Raw genomic sequence first — 18,439 nt, forward strand, 5'->3', positions numbered from 1 at the left:
CGCGTTAAATCTCAGCGCGTCAATTCACCACGCGTTAAATCTCAACGCGTCAATTCACCACGCGTTATATCACCACGCGTTAAATCTCAACGCGTCAATTCACCACGCGTTAAATCTCAGCGCGTTCCAACACCTCGCGTTATATCGCCACGCGTTAAATCTCAACGCGTGAGTTCACCACGCGTTAAATCTCAGCGCGTCAATTCACCACGCGTTAAATCTCAGCGCGTCAATTCACCACGCGTTAAATCTCAGCGCGTCAATTTACCACGCGTTAAATCTCAGCGTGTCAATCCACCACATGTTATATCGCCACATGTTACATAGCTACACCCCAAGTTATCACGCATTAGATCGCAACGCGACAATATCCAACACATTAGATCACAAATGTTGACGCGTTCGAACGTACCCCATTCCTCGCGTTATATCGCCGCGAGTGCAAATCCCTCGCATTAGATCACCGCTGTCTCCATTATACCACTACCGTATCCTGCCTTAAAATTGCTATCTTCTCATCCTATCAAATCCTACCTCCACCAATAACTAATAATCTAACCACTCGTATTTGCCCATATTCCCCAAACCAATCTGCCATAACAAGAATGTTCAAACTAGCCTCCACCTAATTTCTCCCAAAATCAAGTCAAACAGTAAAAGGTTCCTCGCATGCCTTTCCCTTTAATCAACAGAAGGCGCGTTATACCTAAATGTACGTTACCCCTGCGTCCCCGGCGTCGCGGTGCTATAGCGCGAGAGCGGTTGGACGCAGGTATTCGGAGTCTGACCGGTTTGGACCGAAATATATCCCATTGTAGAGGAGAAACAAAGCGCGCGTTGTGTCTGGTGGTTAGAAAATGGATGCGATTTTTTTCATAGGCATTAATATCAAGAAAGCGTTGGGACAACAAGACGTATACACATTTAGTCAGGCTTTAGATAAAACTGTTGGTAAATTTATTATTCCCCTTCAAAGAAAGCATGGATTCTTGATGACGGCAAAGGCGTGGAAGAACGGACACTGTTCCAACATAAGGATTCCAAGAACCGAGCGTGTTGCGTCTGAAGAGCTCTCGTGTTTTAGCCCACAATTTATGGAATGGATAAGCAGAAATGCTCCATCTCTTGGATTAAACCCCGCTATCCGGGGAAGACGTTCGTTATCATAGTGTCAAGCTAAGGATGATTCGGGAACTCATGATTAATTCAATGTCATCGAACCGCGTTAGACTGTTTGAGGTTCGCGCGTGTTCGGCCAATGTCCTCGTCGAGGAGAAAGAGAGACTGGGTGATCATGGAACAAAGGCTGGCGCCGATAACGCACGTGCGAGAATGGTAACGGTAAGAAAGTCAAATAGCCGAGGCATTGGTTGGTGGATGGATGTGTATCGGGGCCCGATGCACAAGGTTGCCAGGTCTGCCCGAACGGCCCGACGGCGTTGCAAGATCGAGAAGCGACGTTGTCGGACGTCGTCGCTTCGAAAGGCAGTCACGAAGGTAGGCGCGGGTGAGAAGAAGAGGGAACGGAAAGAAAGGAGGCGGGAAGGGACGAGAAGGGGGCAACTCTCCGAACGTAAGCGTAGAAAAGTATACCTGGCGAGATTCGAGGAGAAGCGTGTGCAGGCCTCGGGGAAGGGAGCTCTCGGTCACCGGCACGACCGTAAGAACGTAACCGCGGTACAACAGTGTTGCCACTTCCTAGTGATTGCCGAGCACCGTGAGCCCAGAGGCCGCTTTCGGGGTCCGAGTCCAGGCTGTTGCTTCTCTCGATTCTCGTTTCTCCGTTCGGGGACCATCTGCTCGCCTCCGGGCCTTTGCATCTTTAATGGTTCGCGTGACTGGACGCGGCCACGGGATGCTGCGCCGACACGGCTGCTTTTTCTTCCACTGTAACCTTGCCTCGGTAATCTCCGACTGCCAGTGAAAGAGAACCTCTTCAACGTTACGAGTTCACTATTTAAATCCGCTAGGATTAAACGCCGATTTATATTGCCCGCTCCGGGCAGAGTCGGAGGAATTAAGCGAATTATACAGGGTGCCGTTCGTGAAACTTTTCAAATTTATAATCGACCTCAACGAGTTCGAAACTTCGGGATTTATAATATAAATGAACTCTGACACGTTGAGGTTCACCTCAGAGATTCATAATGTAGAGCAACCTCAACACCTTCGGGTGAAACCGAGGTACGATATAAATCGGCCGTAACGCCTCCGAGGTTCATGAAACTTCGGGATTTGCGATATAGACCTTAACACGTTCAGGTTCATGGAACTTCAGAATGCGTAGTATAAATCAATCTTAACACCTCGAGGTTCATGAAACTTGAGGATTCATAATATAAACCAACCTTACCGCATTCGGGTTCATGAAACTTCAGCACCTATAACATAAAATAAGTCAACCTTAAGATGTTCGGGTTCATGAAATTTCGTGACTTGCCCTTCGATCGCGTTTTAAAACGCGTCTCAGAGAAACGTTTTCTGAAAACCCATAAAACGCGCGTAGTCGAAAGATATAGGAGTCGATACGTCGAGTACAAACACGTATTTAGCGGAGTTAAAAATGTTTTTAAAACCGTCGTTTTATCGCGATGGAAGTGCAGCTGTTACCCAGGCATTGAACGTGTCAAATAGTCGGTTTTTACGAGGACGATAGAAAGGCAACGATTGCGCAACAAATCTCCTCACAGGAATCGACAATCACGGATATTCCTGTGCCGTTTATGACGCATCCGCCGGATGACATCGGGGTTCAATCATGCACTTTTTAATCCTCGAGGTCGAAAGTTATAGAGCACCTGGACAGGACGCGAATCACGCTCGAATCGGGGCGCAATTATCGTGGCCGCAATTATTTCGACGATTCTGTCGGGGCTTATCCCGCTGACCGTTTTCCACGGGTCGCGGGACGGAAGGTTCGTTAACGGTCCGCGAACGGGAATCGTTACCGTTTAATTAAGCACATTTTCGACGCGTTCCATTCGCGGGCCTCGTCCCGTCGTCTAGCCAATCGTGATCGCTTCGATTTTTACTTCAATGACCATTCTACAAAAAGTATTATTAGGACTCCATTCAAAATGGTCAAAATTTCATCTGCCATCTTTTTTGTTTGCACATCTTCATCCCACAAGTCCCCTATCCAAATATAATGAAAATGTCCATGTATGTATACGTACACATGTGTGTATGCATATATGTATGTATGTGTGTATGTATGTATGCAATGCATTATGCAATAATGCATACATGTATGTATGTACGTATGTATGTATATATGAATGTATGCATGTATGCATAAATGTATGTATGTATGTATATGTATATTTACATATGTATGTATGTATGTATATATGCATGTATGCATGCGTGCATGTGTGTATGTATGTATGTATGTATGTATGTGTACATGTATGTATAAATGAATGCACGCATGTATGTATGTATGTATGTACATATGTATGTATAGATGAATGCACGCATGTATGTATGTATGTATGTATGTATAGATGAATGAACATACATAGACGTATACAATAAATATACACACACATATATGAATGTATGCATGCATATAAATATGTACGAATGTACGTATGTATTAATGAATGCATATCAGTACCTACATGTATTGATGTAGTAGTGTATGACAGTCTCTATACATGAATACATATATGAATGTACATGTAGGCTACAAGGCATGCCTGACGTCTGATAAATTGGCAATTGGAAGCAATGCATAACCTATTGGTCCATCTGTCAACTTACCAGACGCGCATAGTGCATACATGTGCGTCATCTAATGGACCGCTCCTTGACTCCAAAATAAATGTCCCATCCGTATTACTCGATTTGTTGGTAAAGAAACGTTGAAGATGTCTTACTTTGAACTTCAAGCACCGTCGAGGAAAGTTCTGTAATCTTGTAGCCGCTTTTTTAAAATACCCAGACTGATCGGCGAACCGTTTCAGTTATGAACGTTCACCTAGCAAAGTCGAGCTTCACTGGTGCTGTCCTCGAGACCCGGCTTCGATTTCATTTCGTCCCTCTCTAACCTCGATCTCTCACGGTTAGAGATCATAGCGTACGGGGGTGGGAAACGTCGAATTTCCACGGGAACCATATGCCCGTGGCCGCGTGCACCTTTCATCTACGCGTGGGATGAGAATATATTTATTCCTAGAAAAATAGAGAATTCAGGGCCGGGAAGAGCAGATGGCCGAAAGTTCGAGTCAGGTAGCGGGGTGAATCGAGCGGAAAGGCGCGATCCTTCGAGAACGGACACCTGCTGCACCCGAATGTCCTTCGAACCTCCAAGTACCACCGGTCCTTCTTCTGATCATTCATCTAGGAAATGGTTCGGAGAATATCGCGAGACCCACCGAAGGGAAGGACAGTGGTGAGCACGGGAGATGTAGGAGTTGCACTCATTTTTCTTTAAAGGGAGTGTTTCAAGCTGCATTTCAAGGTACATTTCCAGGGTCGTAAATTTACGAGACAGAAGGTTAAAAATTGTCTAGAGGTAGATTAATGAACTGTGCTTTGGATCGATTATGTAGATAGATCTTGATAAGTCCAGATCAATTATTTCCAAGTTATCTAACGACTCTACTAACGAATACAACTATTCGAATGTAGATCGTCTTTAATTTAACGTTATCAGAAATTGACAGCAGTGGTTTGTTCCCGTATCAGAGTTGAAAAAATAGTGCGGGGGTTCGATAACAGGTTTGCCAATGAAAAAGCAGAACGACAGACGGCCGCGCGAAGGTTTGGCAGTCCCATGGGCCTAGCCCACGGCGGTAGGAACCACCTGCCGCAGAGGTCGGTGGGGGCAAGCTGTTCCCGGTGCGTTTTACCTTCTCTAACCAACGGCCGTTTTACCCTTTTCTACAACGGCGTCGTCTTCATCATGCCCTACCGTTTCCCTCCATCTTCGGCTCTTTCTTTTTTCTCTCCGTGCTACTTTGCTCCATCCTCGTTGTGCATTCGTCTTCCGTCCAGCCGCTGCCACCTTCTCTACCTACCATCGCCACCACCACCGCCGTCGTACACCTCGAACCGACGCGACGACGAGCGTGCATCGGCGACCGGTTGTACGCTGCGCTTACGCGCGCACGAGAACGTAGTGGGGGACTCGGCGAACAAGGGGAAGCCTACGGTGGGGGGTAGCACCGATGCTATGCGACCCCAAGCTCAGTCGTCGCGCGACCCTCGTGGAGTGTGTTGGCGTTACACTTTTGGATTATCGGGAATTTAAACGCACGATCGTTTACGTATCGCTGCGAGTGTTTTCTCTCGAGTTCCTACGAATGTAATCCTTCGGTAAGCTGCGCTCGACTTCCTACGGTTATGTGTACGTGGTACTTTTGAAAAGAAGAGGAAAGTGAGGAGAGTACATCAGGATCGACGCGGACATAAAACGGAAATAAAAGCGTGCGAAAAGTGCGTGCAAAAGACCGGGCTGGAACAAAAGGAGTATCTTCGGTCGTACGGTTGCAACGTGGCATTTTGAAACCGCGCGTAAAACGCTCTTTTCGAATTGTTTCGCCGCACGCGATGAGGATCGTGCGAGTCGAGGAGAGCGGTTGAGAAATCGGCACGGCAAACATCCGTGAGATGGAGCATTCTTTGGAGGCAGTGGATCGCAGAACGACGCGCGTGGGTCTACCTTCCAGGTAGTTTTTGATCTGGTGTCCGATCGGGAAACGACGATTCGAATCGTCGATGAAGCTGACGACTCGGTTTCAGCCAGATACGGGAGAGAGTAAGAACGGCGAGAGAAGGTGTGACAGTGCAATAGGTGCGACGGGACGAACATCGAAAGATGCGTGCAGTGTTTTCAGTGGGTTGGCGGGCGTGATCGACGACGTGATCGATAGGATCGATGCCGCGTGCTGGCGAAACTCGCGCATCGTCGTCGATTCTCGGTGAAAGTCGGCCCAACGCGGAACTCTGTCCTTCTGCTCGAATGGAGCCGTGCAATTTGCGTCTCTCGTTGTTCGGACGCGATCAGACTTCTCGTGGAATTCGTTTAAACGACAGAATGGATAGGATTCGAGTCGGACGATCGCCGAGCACGGCGATCATCGCCTTTGCGTGGCTGCTTCTGTTGCATCACGGTGAGTATCGCGGCAGGATCGTTTTTCAATGCGCTTCTCCGGTTGTGTAGTCGACGTTTCAATTTCGACGGGAGTCCTTGTTTCGTGCGATCGTTGCGACGTACCGTGTCGGTATGTCGCAGTTTCCAGCGAGTCAAGCGAGACGCGTCCTTTTAACAAACTCGTTCCGCGCGAGGCCAAGAGGAGGCCTCCTTTCGCTCCACCAATCCGGTCCAGCCGATTTCTGTTGGAGGTGGTTGTTTCGATACTATATTGTAGTAACGCTCGTTTCTGTTACATCGCAATACGTTGCATTGCAAATGCATTCAATTACCTCTTGTTTTATTGCCGTTCATAGTATCATATCACAGTGCATTGCATAACTGTATGTTCAATTACCTCGCGTTTTATTCTCATCCATAGTAACATATCACAATGCATTGTATAACTGTATGTTCAATTACTTCGCATTATATTGCCATCCATAGTATCATATCACATTGCATCGCATAACTGCATGTTCAATTATCTCGCGTTTTATTGCCATCCATAGTAACATATCATAATGCATTGTATAACTGTATGTTCAATTACCTCGCAGTATATTGCCATCCATAGTATCATATCACAATGCATTGTATAGCTGTATGTTCAATTACCTCGCATTATATTGCCATCCATAGTATCATATCACAATGCATTGTATAGCTGTATGTTCAATTACCTCGCATTATATTGCCATCCATAGTATCATATCACAATGCATTGTATAACTGTATGTTCAATTACCTCGCATTATATTGCCATCTGTCATATCGCAATGTATTGTACAACTGTATGATACACATAGTCATTTATTGTATTTCCATCGGTTATATTGCCGCGCGTTAAATCAACATACGACTAGGCATTATATAGCACGCGATGTATCGCGTATTAGACACCAAACGCGTTAGATAATGCGCTATATTGCCACGCGTTATATTGCAAACTTTTTGTACCCACAAGAAATATCACCACCGCGTTATATTGTAAACGTTACATGTCTACACGTCATATCATCATTGTACGTCAAACGAATTTAATAGCCATACGCTATAAGGACTTTCGTTATATTACCACACTCTATACCACCACTTGTTATTTTGTTACTCCATGCAGTGTATTTCCACTCCCTATATATCTACACATTGCATGATCTTTTATGCTTCCTTAGATTACCACTTTCTCTATCGCCACGCACTATATTGCAGTATGTCGTTACCTGTAACATTAACACTTGAAGTAACTACACATTATCGCACGTTGTATCAACATTGTATCACGAATTCCACGAGTTGTATTATACATTCTATCTGCCTCAGTAAATCGCTACGTGTTGCATCGCCACACGTTATATTACCACGCATCGCGTCCGCACGCGTTGTATTATTACGCGACATGTCTCCTCGTATCATATTAGTACACGTTATATCGTAGGTTGGTATTTCCACGTTGTATCATGACATATTACATCGTCACATTATTTTACTTCACACTGTATACGTTGTCTGTTATATTGCCACGCATTATATCGTCAGATACGCGTTATATTATCATACATTACTGCTCATTACATCGCATGCTAAATCGCCATGCTTCATGAACGCAATCTCCAAACACAGATTTGAAACGGGACGAAAATATCCGAGAATAATGGAACCTCTCTTCTCTTTCTATTTTCTATTTTTGTCTCTTCTCTATTTTTAACATACACTCTGCAAAAGTTTGCGAACTTTTGCACTGAACGAAAATAAAAATATTCCTCATGAAGATTTGATGAGAAATCTTTTAAAACATCAAATATTAAATTCTGTGTCGATGTAAAAACCCATCGAAGTTTCTTTCCTCAAAGGAAAAAGATGTAGAAGTCGATGTTTGTTTACCCGCAAAAGGCGAAGATCTCCGAAGACGCGTAACGCGTTTTAAAAACCCGTTCCGTTCCCGCGCAACGGTAAGAGGCCTCCTTTCGCTCGGCCAATGGTTACCCCGCGATTTCAATATGGTCGTTCAGACGCTACGGTAGCTGATAAACTAACGAGCACCACGGCGTTATGCTATTTTATCGCTCCGAAGGAGAAACCGATGGCACTTAACTTAGAAGCGTCGTAAATTCGTCGGGTATGCAGAGCAGGTCGCCTCGTAGCAGCTTCCCATTCGGGAAATACCAAACTACGCTTGTGACGGTATTAGGTCTCGTGACGTAGCTGCCTGCCACAGGTGTCTCCGTACGAACGAGGCGTTAACGCTAACGACGCCTCGCTCTTCGCTTCGATGAATACAAGCCTTCAGTTACATACGCACATATTTCGACGTTTCAAAACACCGATCGATTTTTCGCACGTGCACAGATCCGCGACTACACAATCGGGCTCAGAGAAATTCTCCTACTCACCGCATCTTTATTTATGTTTATCTTCTTATGCAATATAGAATACACGAGATATTCACGGACGATAAACTTTATTACTTCAGAAATTGCGAAAACGTTTCCCATCGCGTTGATACAGTTTTTATTACACTTTTACGAACACTGCCTAAAATTCAGAAACGGGGACATTCGCTAGAAATGTTTATAAATACAAACGCGAACGGTCAAAGCGTTATGGGTGCGTCACTTACTGTGCGCTTCGCTATGCGTACGCAACGCGCCATGAAAAGATGGCCTCAGGCTACGACGAAAACTAGAAAGTCCCATTTAAATGTACAATGCTTTTAAGAGCTTCGTTACACTAAGTTCCACTTTCTCGAAAACCTATTTCGCGACAGAAATTATTAGAAGCGTATATGCGTGCTCGTAAAGATAGTAAAACGATAGAAGAAATCGAACGTTGGCTCAATGGCACGCGAGCAAGAAAGCTGGTATCGAAAAGTAAACAAGCCGTCGGGTAAGTTGGAGCAAGAGGGGTATATATAGGGGAGAACGTAAACTACGATGGGTCGATGGTTAGGTAAGAAGGGGGAGGCCGAAGGAAGAGGGATAGAACGGCGCGGATGGATTTATAGAGAGACAAGCAGACGTAAATATAGACTCGTGCATAGGCAGCGAAAAGATGGGGTGTGGGGTAGCCGGTATATATGTACGTACAGGTAAGGCGAGAGAGGACGGTTAGAAAGAGATGTCGAGTATAGAAGGCGGTTAGACAGAAAGAGGAACGATACCTTCGACGAACTAACGAGCCAGAGTGGGGCTCAAACGAGGGGAACGGGAGAACTCGCGATATCGCATCGGTGAGAAGTCAAACCGGTGACTTTACCGTTACGCGACCCAATGATGGGACAAGCGACGACGAATCGTCGCAACGTCGATCGTTTTTAACGCGGGACACGACTCGATACCGGTTGAAACTCGCAAAAAGATTCTTTGCCGTGTGGTCAGCCTGACCGCGGTCACGTGCACGGCTAGGTGGCAAGAACTGGACTTTTTGGACTTTCATGTTCAGATTTCAATGTTTTCTAATTTCTCAGTCCATTCTTTTTCTGGACAAGTTGTGTATGTTCGGATTCGTAAATTTCGAGTTCTGAACTTTCTTGTTTCGAAATTTACTGATTATTGTACTTTCTAATTCTTAAATATCCTGATTTCGTAATGTTTCGATTACCAAATTGTCCGATTCCCACATTGTCTAGTTCCCAAATTGTCCAACTCCCGAATTGTCGAATTCCCAAATTTTCTAATTTCCAAGGGCTTTAATTCCCAATTGTCCCAATTTCTACAGGTTTCAATTCCCAAATTGTCCGATTCCCACATTGTCCAATTCCCAAATTGTCCGATTCCCACATTGTCCAATTCCCAAATTTTCCAACTCCCGATTTTTCTAATTTCCAAAGGTCCTAATTCTCAAATGTCCCAATTCCCACATTGTCCAATTCCCACATTGTCTAATTCCCACATTGTCCAATTCCCAAATTGTCCAACTCCCAATTTTTCTAATTTCCAAAGGTCCTAATTCTCAAATGTCCCAATTCCCATATTGTCCAATTCTCACATTGTCTAATTCCCACATTGTCCAATTCCCAATTTTTCTAATTTCCAAAGGTCCTAATTCTCAAATGTCCCAATTCCCATATTGTCCAATTCTCACATTGTCTAATTCCCACATTGTCCAATTCCCAATTTTTCTAATTTCCAAAGGTCCTAATTCTCAAATGTCCCAATTCCCATATTGTCCAATTCTCACATTGTCTAATTCCCACATTGTCCAATTCCCAAATTGTCCAACTCCCAATTTTTCTAATTTCCAAAGGTCCTAATTCTCAAATGTCTCAATTCCCACAGGTTCCAATTCCCAAATTGTCCGATTCTCACATTGCCCAATTCCCAAATTTTCTATTTTTCAAAAATCCTAATTCCCAAATGTCCTGAATCTCAAACCATCTCAAACATCCCACTTCCCAAAATTCCAACCCCCAAATATCCCAACATCCCAATTCCCAAATTTCCTAAACCCTAAACCTCCCAATTCCCCAATTTCCCCATTCCGAAACATTGCTCCCAATTCCAAAGTATACCGATTTCCCAAACTCATCAAATCCCCAATTTCCCAATTTCACAATATCCCAACTCCCGACTTTCAGTTCCCGGCGCATTCAATTTCAGCTATACAAATATTTAGAACTGCAACGATTACACGATCGCGTTTAACGCAGAACGATTCTGTGAACTTCCTCCCCTACAGTTATTATGTCATTAAAATCATTTGAATATGTTTGTGCAATGTCGAAATTGAAAATGTGTCGATTCATCTCTGAGTAAATACAATGCATCGTCCGGAACGTCAGTAAACAAACGATACACTAATTTCCAGTGATATTTTTCAATTTGTTTTAAGAACTACAGGGAGAGGATCTAATTACGTCACGCGATAGAGCAAACATTTTTCCTACGACAAGCATCAAAGAAATCTGTTGGTCGGTTTTTATTTTCAATCAAAAAACTAAATAGTTTGACAAAACGTGAAACGATGGCGGAGGTTCTCAGCGTCGACGGTGCTGCCGCATGGCGTAACTCGCCGCAACCATAACAGGAACGCCATAAAACGGACGCCGTGGTTGAGAACCGTTTCCGTCGCGGCGTTTTGCCAAACTATTTCGTTTTTAAATTGAAAATATAAACGAACCACTTTCTTTGATGCGTTCCCGAAAAAAATGTGTGTTCGCCACGCGACGCAATTAGATTATCTCCCACGGCTTTAGTTTTTAAAATAAATTGAAAAATGTCCGCAAACATTGACGGATTTTCCCTGTTATTTGCACATTTATCCTCGTTTAAACGCACTTAATACATATTTAACGCCATGTTGACATACTTTTTTGAGTACAGTACATTTCCACGGTTGAAATTCCGCATTTTCTTCGCAATCAAATTTCCCTGAAACTGGATACGCTAGCGAAAATCTACGGCTTCGTATTTGGTTCGCGGAAATCGACAAAGAAGTGTTTTCAGCGAAAGCGGTCCAAGTACGTGTTAATTTGCGATGATTTTTTACTTTTCGCTAGGTAACAAGTATGAATTTGTACTGCGCTTTTAGGTCATTTAAGAGTAGCCTATATTTAGAGCACCCTTGTGCTCTAGTAATTTCCAGCAAACATTCAGATTATTTTCCATATCATAGCAAACATTTTAGACGTAAATTGAAGTTTTGAAACATTTAACAAGTTCAACGTCCTAATATGTTAGTCCCATATTTATCACTTCCTCTACAAGTCGATAATTCACAATTCGTGTTAGCGATACTATCGACATGTTAAGGGATAAGATAGTCATGCCTCCAGTTCTAACGAGTTTGTTCGGGTATTTCAGCAGCGGCACAGGGGCGCGTGGAGGAGACGCAGATGGACACGCACGAAGGGTCGACGGTGCAGCTGCAGTGTCGGTTCTCCCCGCCTCGAGAAAACGTCACGTGTTTCTGGTTGACGCACACGAACAACAACCACGACAACGCGGCGATCGACAACCTGGCCCTGTCGCCACAGTACAAAGTGTTCATGAACCTGGAGGAGGGCAGGTACGACCTGCAGATACGCAACGTCTCGTACGAGAGGGACAACGGGAAATACGAGTGCCGAGTGAAGGCCAGCGGCACCGGATACGACTTGCACCGGAAGTTCATCACGCTGACGGTGCTGCGAGCCCCAGGGCCACCGACTATCTCGCCAACTTCGGCGTCCGCCACCGAGGGCCAGAAGTTAGAGTTGCAGTGCGACACGAACGGCGGTAGCCCGGAGCCGGAAGTGAGATGGTACCGGGGCAACGAGACCAGCATCCTCCACTCTGGCAGGACTTTGCTGGTGGAGCCAAAGAAGGAGGACGACAAAGCCACGTTCCGATGCGTCGTGAGGAACCGAGCGATGCGAGAGGGTGAAACTCTGAACGCCACGGTGACCCTCGACGTCAACTATTTCCCCAGGGTCAGCGTCGGTCCGGAGAACCCTTTGAAGGTCGAGGTGAACGGAACGGCGAACCTGGAGTGTCGGGTCGATTCGAAGCCCACCGTGGGCATGATAAGATGGTGGAGGGACGGCAGCTTCGTAGCGACCACCTTCGAGCACACCATTCGTAGGGTGACCGTTCAAGACGCGGGTAAATACACCTGCCAGGCGGACAACGGGCTAGGAAAGAGAGGAGAGAGTTCCTTGATATTGGACGTACTGTATCCACCCACGGTCTCGATAGAAGGCGACTCCTTGAGGATCGCGGAAGTGGAGGACACAGTTACGGTGCATTGCAACGTGACCGCGAATCCTCCGCCGACCGTGATCGAATGGCTGCGCGATGGCCGGCCGGACTTCCGACAACTGGGCTCCATTTTACGACTGAGTCGCGTCACCGCCGATCACGCCGGAAATTACACCTGTCGAGCGGTAAACACGATATATCCCTCCGGTGGCGAGAGAAGAAATTACTCGGCGACGGCGAGGTTGACCGTTCGGGTGCGACACAAACCTGGTCCAGCTAGGGTCACACCGGACTCGCCCGTCGCCGTGGAGGGATCCAGGGTTATTTTGACCTGCATGGCCAGCCCGGCCGGATACCCGGAGCCTCGGTACAAGTGGTGGAAAGAAGGAGAGTCTGGGATCATATCGATGCCCTCGGAAAACACCGGACCCAGATACGAGATCGACTCGGTGCACCTGGGCAGCGAGGGTACTTACAAGTGCCATGCTACCAACGAGATCGGCAACGGAGAGCCTGCCTCCGTTAATCTGACCGTGCATCAACCACCCAAGATACTTACAAAGTTGCAGCCACACGTTACCAGGAAGTAAGTATCTTACCGTTGGGTTTCTTTCGGTATTACAGTATGGTAGATAAAAGTTTAGATGCTAATTAAAAGCATTTCTCCATAACGCGCCGCGTTATTAGTAGGTCGACGGGAAATTGGGTCAGTGTACTTTAAGCCACGTATTAAAGCCGGCCAACGTTAAAGACCTTTATACTTTAAAAAGACGGGAAAGTTTTTAATCGCTTCGCGATATTGCGAGTACATTAAATGGGTACAGTAATTAAGGCAGCATCAATGTTAACGTTTACGATTCCGATTCAAGGAACAGAGAGGGCTCGTCGGTATAGATCTTTCCCGCTACTTACTTTTGCATTTGCATGAAATTCATCTTCGTATGTCTCGCGACGTACTTCGTAATTATGCCGGATAACGGGGGTTTAATGGAGAATGGTCGACCAGAAACAGAATATTTAATTATCTCTTTTGCCGTTAAAAATACGGATTTATCCTCTGGCGTTCGTTCCATCGGGGGGCATTCAGTTTACTTTTCGAAACGTTTCTTCGTATTAACCATTGTGAAATTAAACGTCAGATCTTTGTTTCAACGGAACGGAGCTAATAACGGGCTATTAAAAAACTTTTCAAGAATGTCTTACATTATCCAATAAGTTCATTGGCGTAACTAGGTTGGGAGCAGGGTGGGCCTGCCCGCTAAAATATGAGCTAGCAGAACTTATTGGATCATCTAAACCATTCAGTCGATTCGTAATTCGATGTCCAAAAAGTCCTCCACTTCTGTCTTCCATATTCTACGGAAACGATAAGAAACAAATTCGATTCGCAGGGTCGGCGAGTCCTCGTTTCAAGTGTCCTGCGTGGCGCAGGGTAAACCGCGACCCAGCGTGAGATGGTTGAAGGACGATCAAGAGCTCACCGCCGACGAAAGACTGTACAAAGTGACGACCAGTGCCTCCGAGGGACACGGTAACGTTATCACCGTAAACTCAACTCTAAGCTTTCTGGGTCACGCGAGACCGCAGACCGACGAGATCGTGGCAAGCGATCGCGGCAAGTATACCTGCGTGTTCGTTAACGAGGTGAAAAAGGTCGAGTCGACGATGATGCTGAAGGTGGAACACGAGCCGATCGCGTTGCACCAGCACGGAAAGGTCGCGTACAATCTAAGGGAAACCGCCGAGGTAGTCTGCAAAGTTCAAGCATGGCCCAAGCCCGAATTTCAATGGAGTTTCGGTACGAACGCCGCGAGTCTCCAAGGTTCCTCCAGCGACGGCCATTACGAGATCTCCACGAGCAGCGACAACTACGACGTGTACACCTCCGTGCTGAGGATAACGAACATTCGCGAACAAGACTACGGCGACTACAGCTGCAGGGCAGCCAACGCTCAAGGCAGCATCACATCCACCATCAGGCTGCAACCTAAAGGCGCTCCAGAAAGACCCATCAACATCACCGCGATGGACGTGGGTCCAACGCACGTGGCTCTGCTCTGGGAGCTCGGTTTCGACGGCGGGCTGCCCATCACCAAGTACTTCGTCTTTTACCGACGAGTACCCGGAGGAGACGAGATCGTGGCCCCAGACTGCGCCGTGCCCAGACCACCCCCTGACAAGTGGCTGGAGTTGGACTGCCAACGGTCCAACCCCTGCAACGTAACCAATCTCGAACAACACCAGACCTACACGTTCAGGGTGAAAGTATACAACACGAACAGCCCCTCGAATTATTCGGATGAGGTGACCGCCACCACGGCTGTCGCTAAGATCCCGGCGCCGTTGAGGGCAAGCTACGACCCCGAAAGCGGGATGCTGGCCATCAGCGTCGGCGCCACTTGCCTCTCGCTGGTCGCCTCGATCGAAAAGTTCGACGGACCACCCTCCTCCACCGATGAGTCCCTGTGGAGGATCCTCGACGAGTGGCCACTCGAAGTACTCGGCAGCGCTCCCACGCAGCGGGAGGGCGTCCTGGACGACCTGGACGCACTCGAGGGCGAGCCCGAGATCAGGGTCAGGCTGTGTCTGAAGGCGGACCGACAAAAGTGCGGCGATTACGCCAAGGCTAAAAGTGAGTATCTCCGGTTACACGCGGTTGTCGATTTGCGTAGACGTTCAACGATTTTCTGCCCGTGTTAGTCGGCCCATCCTACATCGCCCAAGCGGGCGCCCTCGCAACGCCCACCTTGATCGCTCTGGTGGTCAGCGGAGCCGTCTTCTTGCTGTTCGCCGCGCTTCTGTTGCTCTTTTGTCGATGTCGTCGAAAACACGCCACCAAGGCCAAGGACTACGAGATGGACTCGAACGCGTAAGTTCCTCTTGAGATTTTAACGACAGACACTCGACCCGCGGAGGTCCCAATTATCGTGAACGGTTCACGGAACGGGGTTTCGATGTTCTTTTGTCCATTCAGAGTTCGACCGAGCCTCGTCGCCGGAAACGGTCAACAGAGCCAAGCACCTCCGCCTTACTACGCGGAGAACAAAGCACTCGAGCACAGTTTGGATCACGCTCTGGCCATGGAGGACTCGAAAACACCGGCGTACTCGCAACCTGGATACGGTTACCATCAACCGAACCACAATATCAATGGTAATGAAGCTTTTTGCGATAGTAATTCCCGTGATAGTGGTCTCGCGAATGGTCGAGGTCGGGATATTTATACCGACCGCGTTTTACTCCCTCGTATCTCCTTTCGGTTGAAGATGGCAAAAATGTATTGAAAAAAGTAAAATGGTCTAACGAGCTCTAGCGTATTCCGTGATCGTATCTTTCTCGTAACGACGGTAACGATTCACCCCCTGTAAACTGCAATTTCAATTTACCATTCCTTCCTTACGGTTGCGTTAGTCACCTTGTATAGCGTACATTCGTATTGACCGTTCTTTTATTATGCCATTCCGCAAACCACGATAATTTCTTTTTAATTTACGTGCTTTTCTTATCTGCGATCTTTAATTAGACAAAACCTTTTAGATCCGATTATTTTCTGCCATTAACGGAAAGATCTTTTGACGAGTCAATAATTACCGCCTTGAAAAACTGCGGTACTTAAGCAACATAATTTTCACGGTTTCCTTCTGTAAATATCTTGTTGAAGCTGTAGTTATTTACGTATATCGATTTTCTAGAATATTCGTCGTTTAAACGGGTGCAATAATAAAGCGTTTCGCAAAACTGTGAAACTTCGTTTTTACCATTTTCGTAATATTTTGATTCCGAAATAAAATTGCAGCAAAAATACGCTGAAAGATCGTGAATTTATTTGCCAATCTATTTTACGATCGATAAAGTACATATCCGATTGAAATTCGCACGGTCCGCAGAAACGGTTTCTTATAAATTCAAATCCTCGCGATGGCAATTTTCGTGTCGGAACTATATAACCGCTCATTGTTCGCGGCCAAGTAAATTGCAATTGCTTTATTCGTGTCCTGACAGGCGTCAACATGGGTTACATGGACAACAGTTACTCGAACTCCAATAACGGAGGCTCGGTTAACTCGCAAGACTCTATCTGGCAGATGAAGTCAGCAGCCGCGAACGGTGTTGGCCAACCTTACGATCTGGCTGGCTACGCAACCACCGAGTCGGATTACCCGACCCACCCTCATTACCTCCCACAGAGGGAGGATTACCGGGAAAGCCATAATCTAAGTCGACAGCAGTTTTGCTCCGAACCATTCGCCACTGTCGTAAAGTCTCAAAAACACGTCGGTGAGTACTATTCTCTTACCATTTCTATTCCTCGAAAATTTTATTTCGAAATAAAATATTTCGACACGAATATTGATAGTTAACCGAAATATTGCCGTGGACGAAATTGTCACAGAGGTGTGGCTCCTTCGGGAGTCTTCGCGCATCTTCGTCATCTCTCGTAGAGCCCGCGATACAGGAAAATATCGAGATATACACATTTAAAACTTTGTACAGAATTTAATCCCTGAATCGTGTAATAAGGTTTATCCACTTGTGAAGATGCCATCTTGTAGGATTCGTTTACAAAGGATTAACAAAACGGAAAAGTTGCGAAATGTAAAAGAAAGTTTTAAAAAGTTGGCGCTTTTCGTGAAGCGCTATCGATCATTGAAGGCAAATAACGCTTTGAAAGATCAGCCGTTTAAGCGTTAACATACTTTATTCTTGAGAAGTTTCTGCACCTACTTGGAAAGTTGAAAGAACGATGGAACGTAATTCAGAACATTGTGTTCCGTCGAAGGAAAATAACGTTTCTGATCAGCGGCCAACTTCTAATATTCTGTGTAGCTGGGCGGGGGACGTTTCGAAATGCTCAAAGTGCCTTAAATTCGTTCCCGTTGGCTATTAAAGCTGTCAAGACGTCGGAAACACCTCGAAACATTTTTCGATTCGAATAACGGGACTCCGGGCGATTTCGCGAACTTCCGTATAACTAAATTGCTCAGGAACTTGCGACAGATAGAATTGAATGCTCATCGTTGGACGTAGGGTCGATCGCTGCTAAAGATGGAACACGAATAATGCCTTACTTGTAAATACTTTTCCAACATTTTACTTTATCTCAGAATGGAATTAATACCAGTAAATTTATTACGTTTCTTCGTTTTTAATTTGCATACATGAAATGTATAAATTATGGTGACTTATGTCATCGGTGAAACGTTGCACGAAATAATGCTGATTAAACATATTTCGACGCGTCGCGCTGTCATCGGTAAATTTTTGCTTGATCTTATAAGCAGGTTAACTCTCCACCTGTATTTTCAACGAAACGAGAAAACTTGTCGATGCGTAGTGGAAATGATAAATCTATATAAATATGGATAGGTACGAAGGGAATCATCGCGGGGATGTAAATTTATATGTACGTTTGGCAAATACCTTTCTCTGTTTTTCACGCAAACAATATTATTCGCGAATAACGAATAAATCGAACGCATTCGTTATCTTTCATTTGTCTTCCGAATTATTCGTAAATAACGAATAAATTCCAGTGGCCGCGTCGGCCAGCCGGGTTTCTATCGCTTTTATTTCGATCACCGAAATAAAATTTCCTCTCGCGCGAGCACCAACAGATGAGTTA

At 45.8% G+C, this 18,439-nt stretch overlaps 1 protein-coding gene across 2 annotated transcripts in view; it reads left to right on the top strand.

Moving 5' to 3' along the window:
• Positions 1–18,439, top strand: part of ed (hemicentin protein echinoid) — an 82,519-nt gene that overhangs the window by 58,860 nt on the left and 5,220 nt on the right. The window contains exons 1-6 of one of the 2 annotated variants that reach the window (XM_012279594.2): positions 5,044–6,119; positions 11,941–13,402; positions 14,208–15,448; positions 15,517–15,685; positions 15,791–15,969; positions 16,819–17,094. In XM_012279594.2, coding sequence (XP_012134984.1) covers positions 5,885–6,119; positions 11,941–13,402; positions 14,208–15,448; positions 15,517–15,685; positions 15,791–15,969; positions 16,819–17,094 — 3,562 coding nt within the window. In that variant the 5' untranslated portion in view covers positions 5,044–5,884. Of the gene's footprint in view, positions 1–5,043; positions 6,120–11,940; positions 13,403–14,207; positions 15,449–15,516; positions 15,686–15,790; positions 15,970–16,818; positions 17,095–18,439 lie in introns of those variants that run through there. The other variant, XM_012279595.2, reaches the window with a different exon arrangement.

Source organism: Megachile rotundata, chromosome 7 (assembly GCF_050947335.1).
Source record: "Megachile rotundata isolate GNS110a chromosome 7, iyMegRotu1, whole genome shotgun sequence".
Classification (NCBI taxonomy): domain Eukaryota; kingdom Metazoa; phylum Arthropoda; class Insecta; order Hymenoptera; family Megachilidae; genus Megachile; species Megachile rotundata.